General features: G+C 40.4%; 1 protein-coding gene across 1 annotated transcript in view; it reads left to right on the top strand.

Annotated features, from left to right (window-relative positions):
• Positions 1–14,457: 14,457 nt before the first annotated feature.
• The window catches only part of itga4 (integrin alpha 4), a gene marked incomplete at its 5' end in the record, with an annotated part of 23,144 nt that continues 22,816 nt past the window's right edge, over positions 14,458–14,785 (top strand). Inside the window, one exon of the mRNA XM_083889755.1 lies at positions 14,458–14,657. Within this exon, the coding sequence (XP_083745881.1) occupies positions 14,458–14,657 (200 nt within the window). The remainder of the gene's footprint in view (positions 14,658–14,785) is intronic.

The following is a 14,785-nucleotide window of genomic DNA, read 5'->3' on the forward strand; positions in this document are numbered from 1 at the left end:
CGACTTAGGACACCCCGGATTGCCATGACTCTCTCTCTCTCTCTCTTGGTTAAGTCATCGGGACAAAAGAATAATTGTGTTAGAAAATGCCTGACTCATTTTAAGTCAAAGGAACCAGGTTCTGTCCACTAAAGTGCGTTTTGGAGAACTTAAATGTACGTTTTTCTCCTTGACATTATACCAACAACTCTGCATTTCACGTTTAAGTCAGTTCAGCAAGTGACAAAGAGTTTTGAATCCATCACTGCTATGATTTGCACATCTAACTGGTTTCATCTCTACGGCGAATGTCAGCCAAGGCTCCTGGTATTCTGAGGTCTGTCTGCCAAACTGACAGAGAGACGCCAAGTTACCAAGTTATGTCCAAATAAAATTGTTGGAGAGCAATAAACCTATTTGTTACAAGAGACAGGACTGTCCTCTTCAGAGTCTGTGCTCTCAACACATCCACTGAAGTCCGTGCGTGTTACTGAAGACAAATATCAGTAAAAGTCATGGCATTTTTCAGAGCTTCTCTCCTCAGCTTAATTGTCAAATCTCTGGATAATGTGAAAAGGATCTCATGAAAGAACACAGCAGGGAAAGGTTGATAATAATTAATAATCTCACTTTTTCTCCCCAGGATTCGGCTTCAGTGTGTCCAGTGTCCACACTAACCACTACCCGAGGTTTCAAGCTCTGAAAATGGAGTTCTGGCAAAACCCGGTAACGTGTACTTACTTATTGATTGGCTCTCATTGGACACGACTTGAATATCAGTGGTGAACAAAAGCCTCTGTACAAACTTCCACAGACTCCTTATTTTCACCATTGTTTCTTGTGAGTAGTAATCCCTGAATTTTAAGTGAATAATTATAGAGTGGAGAGTCTGTTTCATGTTTCACACTGACACTGATAATTATGTTTTCAGGTGGGTTCGTATGGAATAAAGGGCCTAATGGTTGGTGCAGTGGTTAGCACACCTGCCTTTGCAGCAAGAAGACGTGTTGCGTGGGTTTTCTCTTGGTTCTCCGGCTTCCTCCCACAGTGCGAAATGCATGCAATATGGGAATTAGGTAAATTGGACACTGTGTGAATGTGTGAGTGAATGGTTGTTTCTCTGCGATGGACCGACGAACTGTCCAGTGTGTGACCCCACCTATCGCCCTATGTCAGCTGAGATAGACACAGCACCCCCCTGTGACCCTCCTGTGGAGGATAAAGTGGTAGAAAATGGATGGATGGATAGTATGGAATAAGATTACTGCTGATGCAGAGCTAAAACACTCATCTGGATGCAGATTATTATTATTTTTTAAATCAGAAGATACTTTTTTTCAACTGACAACATAGTCATATGTAGCCGAAGCTAATTGGCTGGTTGTGGTCTTGATATTTTGAGGGACTGATAAGGCCTTGTTGAGATCTTGTGTCTGTGACCTGCTTGAGATACATGTTAATTCCATGTCTGACCTGTTCAAGGCAAGAATCTGTTGTTAAAAAGAATCTGCTTGACCTTTTTTATCCTGTTAATGGTCCAGCGACTGCCTCTGCATGTCCTCATTATATTATCAAACAGACAGTTTCCAGCCAATCAGAAACAAGTATTTTCTGTGATTGTGAGTGAGGCAAACGGCGGAAAACGTACATACACTGAATCAAGATGCACTGTGTGTGTGTGTGTGTACGTGTGTGCGTGTGTGTGTGTGCATGCAGTGGAATAAACAGTCGTTTCCTTCCACTTTCTGTAATGTCAGCAGCCACGCCTTCGTCATCCTCTTCTCCTCTTGACCCCACACACACTGCCCCTCCTCACACGCACACAGCTGACACACACACACACACAGCACACACACACACACACACACACACACACACACACACACACACACACACACACACACACAAAGATCAAAGCCCTGTATCTGGATGTGATCTGACTGATCCGCGATCAACTGATGTGAACACAGCGGGGATCACCCGTCTAATAGCATACCACAGATAACACACACACACACACACACACACACACACACACACACACACACACACACACACACACACACACACACACACACACACACACACACACACACACACACACACACACACACACACACACACACACACACTCTCTAATCTGTCAGTGTGTTTGTTTTCATGAGGATCTCCATTGGCCAAAGAAGACAGACACAAAGACTTAACATTCTGGAGGCTGCACTTTGTTGAGTTGTTGCAGTTTATTAATGGTGATTAAGCTGCTGTTTGAGGACGACATAACCAAACACAGACAACACTTGTTAAGAAGGAGGAATGACAGCCTCACTCACCAAATCATTGTTTTATGGTCATAATGTCGTCCCATACAATCAATATAGATACAGGTACGTGATAAAGTGATCAGGCTGAAATTGCCATTAGCTAAAATGAGCAGATATTCGAGATGAAGCCACTAAAAAAGAGCCATTAACATCAGTCTCATTGCCAATGAATGTGGCTTCTTAAACACGCTGGAAACAAATCAAAGTTTGAGGAAGAATAAAACAACAACACAATGGAGCTCAGTGACAATGTGGCATTTGTTAGCATTCTGTGTCTTTTACTCCAGTCCTGTGTCCAAACTTTTTTTTTCTTTTCATTCAGGCACATGTTGACTAATGAGAGCGTGTTGGACTGTTTCATCTCACGCAAAAAAATATACAGTGAAAATGCTCCTTCTTTCAGTATCTCTATCTGCTGTACATGTTACAAACCCAAAACTTCCTGATTCTCTTTTAAAGGGTATTATGCCCTATTAACCCAAGTTAAACTAGGTCCTGGTGCCCTAATGAACATGTCTGTGTCATGCTTTAGTCAAAATATCATAAGGATGAAGCACAATAGCAGTTCAATAACCCTACCAAAATCCATATACCCCATAGTAATGTCCGTTTACCCGTTGTTACTGCGTTTCACCGTAATGCATAGTGAGTGACCACGATTTTGGCTTCTCGCGATCATAAAAACATTAAAATCGAAGAAAAACGATTAATGCGCCGCGCGGCGTGTATGTGAATTCCTATGCTAGAAAAAGACCCTGAACGCACCAGTGTTACTGCGGCTGCAACTGACGTGTGTGGATCAACAACACGAGGAGAGAACGTGGAAACACGACAGAAAGGCAGCCTTTGGTTTAGAAGAAATGTAGGACAACATCTACATCTTTCTGCAGTGCTTTCAAACGCGTGCTCCTCATATCACTGATCCACACACACCACTCGCTAACCGCAGGCATGTAACTGGTGCGTTCAAGGTGTTTTTCTAGCATAGGAATTTACACACATGATCAACAACAAAGGGCTTGTGAAGCTTGTGAACATTTTTTTCATAAATAAAATATATCCTCTGGACACAAAAATCCTCTGAGGCTAGAAGTTTGTGTAAAACACTGTGCATACGCTGTGCAGCCGCTCTTCCTCCCTCGCCTGCACTCTCGTATTTCACAGGGACAAGGGGGAGCTACGGTGGAGCTGTGAAGTACTCTGTGAAGTACTCTGTGAAGTACTCTGTGAAGTACTCTGTGAAGTACTCTGTGAAGTACTCTGTGAAGTACTCTGCCTGGCGGGGTGCCAACATTCACGGTGAAATGTCCGTCACTGTCGTCACTTGGTCTGGAGGTGTAAACATCTCGTGTTTTATCGCCTATACTTACACAAAGTGGAACCACTAAAACATGACTGAGTCTTGTTTTTCACATTTTGGGGACTGGTATGGCCAGTCAGGCACTGAGTCCCAAATATAAGTACTAAAAGATTAAAAAGTTGATTTTGCACAATAGGGGACCTTAAAACTAAAAGCACCCTGGAATTTCAGTTCCCTGATTCCATTCTTTCTTCTTTTTTTTTTCCTCAACAAAGATTTATGGTGAAATATGCAGCACCAATGATGCACAGCTTCATACTGAATAGTCCTAGTATTTGCTTGAGTGCAGAGTGTTTATATTATTTAAAATGATGCTTTATGATCTTCAGAGTTCAAACCATATTATGCAAAACATAGCAGAAGTTACTGAACTACAGAGCTGCTGGCGTCACGCACTGCGCACACAAACTGGCGTTAGTGTAGCACTGGAAATGACGCCAGTCCCGTTAATGCACTGCCATTTGACCTGAATGGCAGTTAAACATGGCTCCACTGATTTAAAAAAAAAAAAGTTTAGACCACTGGGAGTGAAGTTAAAGAGAAAGAAGTTGGAGATGACATGAGATATTACTGCAGCCTTACAGGCCCCACTGAGACGCTTACGTCATCATTTTTGGAAAGCTCTGTTTTCGGGACTCACTTTGGAGTCAGAGCCGAAAAATGTAAGTGCCTTTGTGTATACGTGGTCTTCAGCATGTGAGGAAAGAATGAGAGGGAAATGAAAAAGAAGAGAGGAAGTGTCAGAGCTCATATTCATGCAAACACACACACATACAGCGAGCACATGACTGCTGACGACTCATCTGGTGCTTTCTATGTACTGTATGTGACAGAGAAAGTGATTTCTCCGCATTGATCTGTTTTTACTGGACTTATGAGTGTATTTACTGAATCTGCTGCTTTCTATTACTCAGCACAAAGGATCAGAGAGAGAGCTCTTGTCTTTTGTCTTAACTGTAGAACTTTATCTACTTCCCATCTTCTGTCCTGCCGTCCGTTGACCTCTGACCTCTGACCTCCTAATTGCTGGTCGAGTGGAGGTTCACTGTGACCTCAGTAAAACATCACACAGCTGAAGGGACATGCTGAGTTAAAGAACTAACGTTCACACTGCAGTTATTGTGAACTCATGTCACGGACAGGACAAATCAGATGACAGTAGCTCGTAAAAGCCTTTTGTAAATGAGTGATAGTGTACAACAATCTGTCAAATCTTACCTTAACTTAGTCACAACCAGGTTCATGTATCAGATCTGATGAGTGAAGGATGCATCAGACAGTCCATATCTAATTCAGCAACCATCATAGCATGTTCGTATTAGTAAGTCAGAGTTTCCCCATTTCACACATTCTTTCCATTTTTTGTTCAGGAATTTGTTTAAAAATGACTTAAGATATGACTTTATTAAATATGGGAGTTGTGAATTCCAATTCCTTGCTTAATCCACAATCTCAAAAATGCGCACTCCCTCTAGTGCAAGTTCTGTCCTGATTCTCAGAAAAATTAAGTTGAGGGTCAAGTTTAAGGCCTGTATCGCCCTCAATATTGAGATTTTCCGAGACCACCCTTGGGAGCAAGGGCTACCCAGAATGCATTGCGTGTTTTGACAGAACAAAGATGGCGCCGAAAGCAGCGAAACGAGTACGATACAAATGAAGTATTTTCTTTGTTAATAGAGATATAAAAATGATGAAAATGAAATGAAATGTTCTTCTTCTTCTTCTTTTTTGGAGTTGACAGACTGGACGCAGCTTTCACGTTATTCTGCCCCCTACAGTCTGAAGACGTATCTGCATTTAAGGGGTGTCCCATTTGACAAAATAACCCTCAACACTTGGTTTTGAGGACCAGTTAAGATTAAGGGTTGAGCTTGAGGGTTAAGATAGGAATTGGAATTGGTCCATAGTGTATAGATGAATAGTGTAAAATATTTAAAACTTCTCACAATGTTAGGAGAGATCACCGCATTTCTATCTTTCTCTCGTCGCTTGCACGGTCATGCACAGACTCCATGTTGGTGCACCAGATGTAGTCGTGCAGTCAGGCTGCTTAAACACATCTTTTGATCTTCTTGGACTGAATTGATGTCTGTGTGTATTTGCAGAGAGAATGGGGGAAAGTTAGATTTGATGTGGTCACAGAGGAGGCATCCAGGACACATGTTGATGCCAGGTGTGAACAGACAAACATAAGGCCGTCCACTTGCGACTGGATTTCACAGGGTGGATTTTTTACGACCATTGGGCCTTTTATAGTCATTAAAAAACCCCAGCAACGAAACCACTCTATTTTGCAGCAATACAGTAGCTATCCCCACTCTGCTGCAGGCCAACAAATCACCCGCTTGTTTGCAAAGCATTGTTGTCTTCATTTAGCAGGACAGAGTAACACCATCAGGTTTTTCTCTTGCCGGAATCTGGGAAGGAAGACTGATGTCTGTTGTCTGGTTAAACTGTTGACAGTTGGACACAATGGGGGAGATACACAGACCTCAGAGACATGTGTTTCTGTCTGAACAGTGATTAAGGAAACACTGTGAAGTCCTGACACTGATGGTGATGATGGTTATTGACCCGATGATACCTGATGGAGGATGAGGAGTGACAGATCTGTCTGAAAGCGAGGTAGTGATGGGGAGGTTGGAGGGTTCACATGACAGTGAAGAGACACGGTTCAACATAATAATAATAATGGCTAATAATTTGGGCGTTGTGCAGGTGCAGGGTTAGGGTTAGGGTTGTGCATTACTATTGGTGCAGCTAGGAAGGGACAGTGCCATTCACGAGAGGGGATGAAAACAGGATATATAAGAATGACATAATGATTGAAGCATGCAGCTTTCACTTCAGCTTTGAGTTTTCCTGACCAAACTTATGATATTCTTTGTCTTGTCGTGTCTTCCAGCAATAAGGTGAAGCTATTACTTAAGTCAGAACAGAAGCTTTCTAATTTAGGATAATGCAACAGCAGATATTTCAGGAAGTTGTACTAATCATATTGTTGTATAACAATGATAAATATGAACATGAGTGGCGTGAAAATGTTCCCTCGTAACTTTTCACTTGCCCATATGACCCTTCAGGCTCAGTGAAGCCTCCTGTGTGTGGTTAGCTGAGTCCATAGTGAGCCTGATTAGATGCATGTTGTGATTTTAATACTAAGACGAGCAGTTTGATCGTGTTTTTCCTCAACAGTTCATGTTTATTTTCATTGTGTAATTTCACATTTTACACACGTTTCTGTGAGTTCACTGAGTTCTGTCCATTTACCTTTACGTCATGCAATGGTTTAGTCCAATTAGGGTGGAGCGAGGAGTGGAATAAGGAGCCACATGTGCGTTGTGTGAGAGATGAGACAATTGCTGCTTGTACTGAAGCTGCCTTAAGGTATTTTAGAAGTGTCTTTGTACTTTTGTGCATTTCCCCAGCAGTTTTTTCTTTTTCTCCTGACTCAATTATTTTTAATTATTTTTTTTGTCCATAAAGCCACAGCATTTTTTTAGTGCACAAACCTCTGTTTACAATGCCATTCCTCAAGCAAACACCTTTTTTCACTAATCTCCAGTAATTTATGTAGCCTTATTACCCATAATGTTAGCCCATAAAGACATACATGGCTGTTGTTTGACACATATTATATACAGTGCTCTCCTAACCCCAATAAGTCAAGCATCTGCTTCATAACAGAGAAAACTTATCAAGCAAATGCTTGGATGCAGAGGGAAACCATGTGGACCATGATATGAGAGACAAACTGATGTAGCAGGTGCTCAGGTATCAGACAATATCCGTCACAGAGGAGGAAATGTGTCTCTGCTCTGTGCATCTTTTTTCATGCGATATATATAAGGACACTTGGAGTGTGTGTGTGAGTGTGGGAACAGTAGCTGCTCAGATTCCAGGGTAATAACTGCAGGGTCAGTGACAGGAAATACCAACAAACACTATAGTGCAGAGTTCCTGTCCGACATTTACCCAAACAGTCTGCTCCACAACTGTCTTTCTGTCTGGAACTATTTTTTACCAGATAGTTTAAAATATTACAGTGACAAATGAGATATTTGATAGAAATTGTTGTTTTGCCAAAAACGTGAGTCTTTCTATTTAAAGAAAGTTGTTTTTATTTTGTTTTCCAGTGACCTGAAGTTTTAACAGAAGTGTTCTGCCTCGTTTTCTTTCCATCCTTCGTGACTCTTTGGTTTATTTACTGATAGCTGGTCTGGAAATAATCACAGAGCGGTTAGAGCTCTTCTGCGACTCTTTCAGGACAAATATTTCTTGCCGTGGACCTATAAGCTAAACACAGTGAACACCAATGTACATCACTTTCTTCATAGCTCACGCTACTTATAAAGCCATTGTTTATTAAGTCCAGTGACACAGCTGACTCACAGCATGAAGTACTGTAGAATTTAGTCTAGACGGTTACTCAGTTTGAATTTTCAAATAAACTCATCAGTGCCTGGAACAAGCCCTACAAGTCCAACATTAAATAGTGGTTATAGACGTATTTATTGATCCTAAAAAGTGAGCGAATGTGTGAACAAGCGACTTGTTGTCTTTAAGTCTGACTTACAGTTTGTGCATGACTGTGCATATTTCTATGTATTTATTGTTTCAGCCACACCCTCCTGCACCAGACATCTGGCTGATGTATGTGAAGCCACTGCAGGTCTGAACACAGACATAAGTTCACTTCATAATGTCACTGTGTGACGAGTGTGACTTCAGCTGAGCACGTACACAGACCATAACAGCAGTCGTGTTGCACTGTGTGGTCACACTTCAACACTGGAACATTAAATTCTACGCCTCTTTAAGTGTTATAGTTGATACTTTTATGAAGTGTTGTATGGTTGCTGCTTCTCTCTCACCAAAGTTAATAGAATATTTTTTTAGCTCACAAGGACACAGGAGGAGCTGCTGGTCCTTATTTGCTAAATGTTTGTCTCGTGGGTTAATCCTAATAAAGCATTTAAAGGTGAAGTAAGTAGTTTATAGTGCCATCTAGAGGAGAGGCTGAAATTTACAACAAAGAACTGCTCCTCTGCTCACCCCCTCCCTTCCCTGAGCGCTACGCTATCCTCAGGCGGTCAAATGTCGTCCTCGCGGAGAGAGTAGGCGGGACTTCTGCTACAAGTAAAGAGACGCTTGATTTGTTCTCTCACGTTTGTCCTTACAGGCTCCGGTAGAAACATGGCGTCTCTCTGCTAACAGTGGCTATGCAACCACGGCCCGCGACCATGTTATTTTACATGACTTTTTGAAACACTACGAAAATGAAACAAAAACTATTATACAGCGACTAGACAATGCAGGAGCACATAATATGTATAAAAAAGTGGATTTTGGGTTATATAAACCCATAAATACTACATATTGTCCCTTTAAATAAGTAAGCCACAAAACAACACTTTTGAACTTGTTTGAGCAGCAGTGGATGAGAAAGTCAACCGTGCTTGGAATTTGGTGCAGGGAGTGAGTGGTTTACAATGTCACATAAACTTCAGTTTCCTGTCGCTGACATTGACATCAGCACTGATTTGTGTGATGTATACATATACGTCATACAACAACACTTCGCCTTTGCAGAAAGAAGACCCGGGTTCCTGGGTTCGAGCCCCGTTTGGAACAACTTCGGAACGAGGGCCTTTGTTTGCATGTTCTCCCCGTGTGTGCGTGGGTTTTCTCCGGGTTCTCCGGCTTCCTCCCACAGTCCAAAAACATGTGATAGGTGATCACAGAGCGGTTAGAACTCTTCTGTGACTCTTTCAGGACAAATATTTCTTGTCGTGGACCTGAGCTAAACACAGTTAACACCAATGTACATCACTTGTTGGGATTAGGTGAATTGGTCACTCTAAATCAGGGGTTCTCAAAGTGTTGATACCTGAGGGACAATTTAGGAACCTAACATTGGACTGAGGGCCACCAAAGGAAAAAAAAACTGAAATAAATCCCATTTGTAATAATTTTAATGACCAGATTGCAGTTCTACAGTTTAGCGTTAAGTAATATAAGGATTAATATAATGTAATGTAAGCATTAATGTAATTTAAGCATTAATATAATAACGCTTTATAATTTACTGGGTAATTACCCAGTATTTTGGCCATTGTTCTTACCTTCTAATTACAGGTTAATACCAAGTAACACATTTCTGTTACCATATATTTACTGGGTAAATAGCTAGTAATTGGGGGCTGTAGCTACCTGCTTATTACCAGCTTATAACACAATAATACACTAAAATTCACCATATAGAAACCAGGTAAATACCCAGTATTTTTGTTTACACTTATTGGTCTGTATCCAGTAATGTCCAATAAACATTTAACAAGCTTAGTAGCTCCTGGATTAAAACTATCAACTGTAATTCATTGCGGGGCCGACAGAAATGTTTCTGCGGGCCGCCATTGGCCCCCGGGCCGCACTTTGAGAACCAATGCTCTAAATTGACCGTAGGTGTGCGTGTGTGTGAGTGAATGGTTGTTTGTCTCTATATGTGGTCCTGTGATGGACTGGCCAACTGTCCAGGGTGTGACTCCGCCTGTCGCCCAATGAGATAGGCTGAGATAGGCACAGCACCCCCGTGACCCTCTGGTGGAGGTAGATAATGGATGAATGAAGATCTACCAGCTTTATGAATCTATTAACTGTCCAGTGGTGGTGGTATGTTTTTTCTTTTTGTTTGAATGCCTCAGCATCACGTGCACTGCCATGACCACACTTTACAGTCTTCTATGGATACTTGGCTACTGCTGTGAGGACTTTATCCAGAATTATTAGCTGTAGTTGTTGAGTGTGTGTGTGTGTTTCAGCATTCAGACCAGATTACAACCGACACACAGTGACACAACTCTGTAGTGATAACTGTTGAGGTTCACACCCAGAATCGAGGCTCACACCCAAACACAAACACAGAGCGGTTTGGGCAGCTAATCTTCTCGTGACACTGTAATGACTTCCATTCATTTGGACAGTTTAAACAGAGCCTCATCCATAACTATAACCTTGACCAGTTAATGTCTTACACTAACCTTAACCTTAACCTTTACCATAATCCAAATGTTTGCCATAAACCATAACCAGTCCCTCAGAAATGAGGTTCTGCCTCATTATGACCATGATTTGTTCACCATGAGAACTCGTGGTCCTGACAAGGTTAGTGTTTATGCCAGAAAATGCTTTAAATAGGTAATAAATGCAAATACAGACACGCTCACACACACAAAGCCACGTGCTTGGTGGAGAGGAAACCGTTGTGCGTGTGCATGCTTGAGTTCACACACACACACAAACGTTGTCCTCTGCTCATTTCCTGAAGACCAGAGGCCTGTTTCACAAAGAAGGTTCAACAAACTCTGAGTCTAACCCTGAACTCTGAGTTGATCTATTCTGAGAAAGGAAACTCTGAGTTTTCGGTTCAACAACAGCTGATTTGAGTTAGTTTGTTCAACTCAGAGTAGTTTCACCTCGAGTTAAGCGCGTGCACCACAAGTATAAAAAGACAGCATGAATGGAGCCCCGTTTCAACGAGTCACCATGACAACGGGGAAGCGGAGGGTGACGTTCTTCATTACACTGGAGTTGGAAATATTAATGCGCTCATACAGTGAGTTTGAGCATGTTTTTAGAAGGAAGTGTAACAGCAGCAAAAGAGAGGGAGACGGTGTCTGAGATCACTGCTGCTGTGGACCGATTTTGGTTTTTGCAAATTCCTTTTTTTGTTTCTTAATTATCAATATCACGGCAGTGATACCAGAAGCGGAAGTGAGGTGTAAAAACTTCAAAATAAAAGCGTGCTAACTTATTTTCATACATTTGTTACCGTTGTCGTAATACACCCGTATGTAATACATTTATTTTTGATAAGTGAAGCCATAATAGCTGGTTATTTGCTTAATAGACAGACAGACAGACAGACAGACAGACAGACAGACAGACAGACAGACAGACAGACATGATTGATTAGTGATGTTTATCCTCTCTACCAGTAGGTGGCAGTTTGAGAGTATATAACTGTGTGCCTGGTTTGCTCATAGCCAGGTTATTGATACAGATGTATTGAATGATGTTGTATAACATCATGTTATGTTTGGTCTTATAATACAGCCATTCTCAACCTTGGGGTCCCGACCCCAAATTGGGTCGCGAGATGCTTTCTGGGGGTCGCCAAATCATTTTGGAACAATATATTAAAAAAAAAGTACTTTTCTTTTATATATATATTTTTATAAAAAGTACTTTTTTTATTTTTTTTTATGTATATATTTTTCCCAAAAAAAAAAAAAGTTAAAAAAATAAAAATAAAAATAAAAATAATTTTTTAAATTTTTTTTTTTCTATTTTTTTTCCAAAATGATTTGGCGACCCCCCAGAAGTCTGATATGGCGACCCCCACAGAAGATGACTTCTGTTGAATCCTGTGGGTCCAACGGTGGATGCTTTCTGGGGGAGATGCTTTCTGGGGGTCCAAATCATAGAAATATATATATAAAAAAAAAAAATCAAATTTTTTTAAATCAAAATTAAACCGAGCGGTTTTCCAAAATGATTTGGCGACCCCCAGGGTTGCATGTGTGTGTGTGTTTGAGTGAATGAGTCCAGGTGGATCTGGGAGCTGATTGGTCCTGCACAGGAGGAAATGGATTAAGAGGCCTGAACATCTCAGCTGCAGTGGACTTCTTCAAACCTCTCACAGCCAGACTGCCAGCAGACATTTTGTGCTTGGTTTTAATAAACCTTTAACATGGTTTCTGTTTGTGTGTTGCTGGTGGTTTCTTGGAAGTTGGGAGGAGGGAGATCTAGTAGTAAAGCTTTATTGTTATTATTGATAATAAACAAACAAACAAACAACAAACAAACTATAATTACCATTCTCATCTAACTTCTTTCATTTGTTTATACTTGCATTCACTGTATATTGTATATATTTCCAGATTTTCTACTTTATTATTGTATTTTATTTTTTATTTTTTATTGTATTGTTTATTTTATTTCATTTAGCTTATTGCCTATTTTACTGTTTTATTTCATTTATATCTGTATATGTAGCTCTTGTTTCCTCATGCTGTATTTTTTCTTCTTACTTTGTACGGAGCATCTGGAACAAAAACAATTTCCCCACGGGATTAATAAAGTATTGTGATTCTGATTCTGATTCTGATTCTGATTGTCAAAGAACAAATGACAGAAGTCACTCTGAACATAAAAAAGTAACATAAAACGACCTAAAAGTACTTCAGTTACTCAAAACTGTATGCGAATATAAAATATAGTGTAAAAACCAAATAAAAGTGTTTATTTAAAATGTATAAAATAGGAAATATTGCACTAAATGTGCAAGGTCAGTGTTATTATCAGACATGGTCCTGAGGAGGCAACAAAAACAAAAACGAGCGCACACACACACAGACACTCACACGTGCACGCGCGCGCACGTGCACACACGGGGAGGGAGTTCTCCGCGCGCTCACTTGTGAGTTTCATTGAGTTTGTTCTGAAGTTGACTTTTCACTGATTTTTCTCACTTTCTTCCGTTTTAGTCGTAGCGTCAAAGTTATCTCTTGTGTCACGAGACACCGGAGAGAACACCGGGTCCACGCGCTCACACGCGGTTAATAACGGACGGAGGTGAAGCAACAGGAGGATCCACGACGACCGAGCGACCGTTTAACGGATATCTCTTTTAATCATGTCCGCCCGGTACTGACTGGAACCAGAACCACAGGTTGACCCGGACTCTCTGCTGTGTGAACGGTACAGTGAAACAATGTTACTCACAAGTTTTCAGTCGTTTAAAACAGTAATATTTACGTCGTCCTCTATTCTGTGTGTTAAAGGTTTGATATTTGGTATTAATTAAGACAATTTAAAGTCAGAACCATTTTAAACAAACGTGTAACTAATCATTTTTGACCATAAGATCAATTAATGAATGTTGAAAAAGGCTCAATTTCTCATAGACAATTTATAATATAATTTTTTCACAGGGGCGTACTTAAAAGGTAGGTGTGTGTGTGGGGGGGGGGATTCTTTTTTATTTTCAGTGTTCTCTTCTAACTGAATCTGTCATATCCTCAAGATTTACTCAGCTGTCTCTCATAATGAACTATCATCATTTTTAATTTGCAAATTTGTGAAACAAGGTAGGACATGACATTTTTTTTTTTACCATATTGTATTTTATTTTTATTCTATTTTTTACTCTTATCTTACATTTTACTTCTTTTTACTTATATTAGAGCATTTTGTATTTTATTTTATTCTATTTCTTACTCTATCTTACATTTTACTTCTTTTTACTTATATTAGAGCGTATTTTTACCTTATTGTATTTTATTTTATTAGAGTCTTACTTATATTTAGAGTGTGATTTGTTTACCATATTGTATTTTATTTTTTACTCTTATCTTTACGTTGTCTTTCTTCTTACTTATTATGCCCTTTGCACATTTCTGCACCTCTTGTCGCCTTAATTGAGCTGTTGTAAATGTGTGTTTACCCCCCGGGGGAGGAATAAAGTTATTCAATTCAAAAATTCAATTCAATTCAATGTGTCGGGTTCATCTTAAAGGAAATACAGCATCTCTGTTTATCACTGAGTAAATTCATTGATTGTTTAAAACCAACAGTTTTTAGTCCATTCAAATCTTTATTTAGTTATAGTCATAAACTTAGTATAATTGCACGCTTGCACACAACTTCTCATTAAGTTCCATGAGTGTAAATAGGCAACAGGAGATTCTTAACGACTCTTTCTCTTTTTGCTGTCCCTTCAGTTCGTCCTCCATCATGTATCCCTCAGCTGTCGGCGTGTGCGTGCGCTGCGGTCTGTTTCTGGTCCTGGTTCAGGTCCTGGTCCAAATCCTGGTGCTGGTTAGTCCTGCAGGAGGATACAGTCTGGATCAGGAGCACAGTCTGGAGTTCAGTGGTCCCTCCTCCTCCATGTTTGGTTACTCAGTCCTGCTGCATCGCCACAAGACTCACAAGTGGTGAGTATCAGTGCTGCTCATCTGACAGTGATCTGTGACGAGTCCTTTGTTCATTTGATCTTATGTTCATATACATGTTGAAGCTCATTTTTCTTTGAGTGGCACCAGGTACAGATATGTTGTTATGG

This window comes from Microchirus variegatus (genome assembly GCF_963457635.1).
Source record: "Microchirus variegatus genome assembly, chromosome: 5".
Taxonomy (NCBI): Eukaryota; Metazoa; Chordata; class Actinopteri; order Pleuronectiformes; family Soleidae; genus Microchirus; species Microchirus variegatus.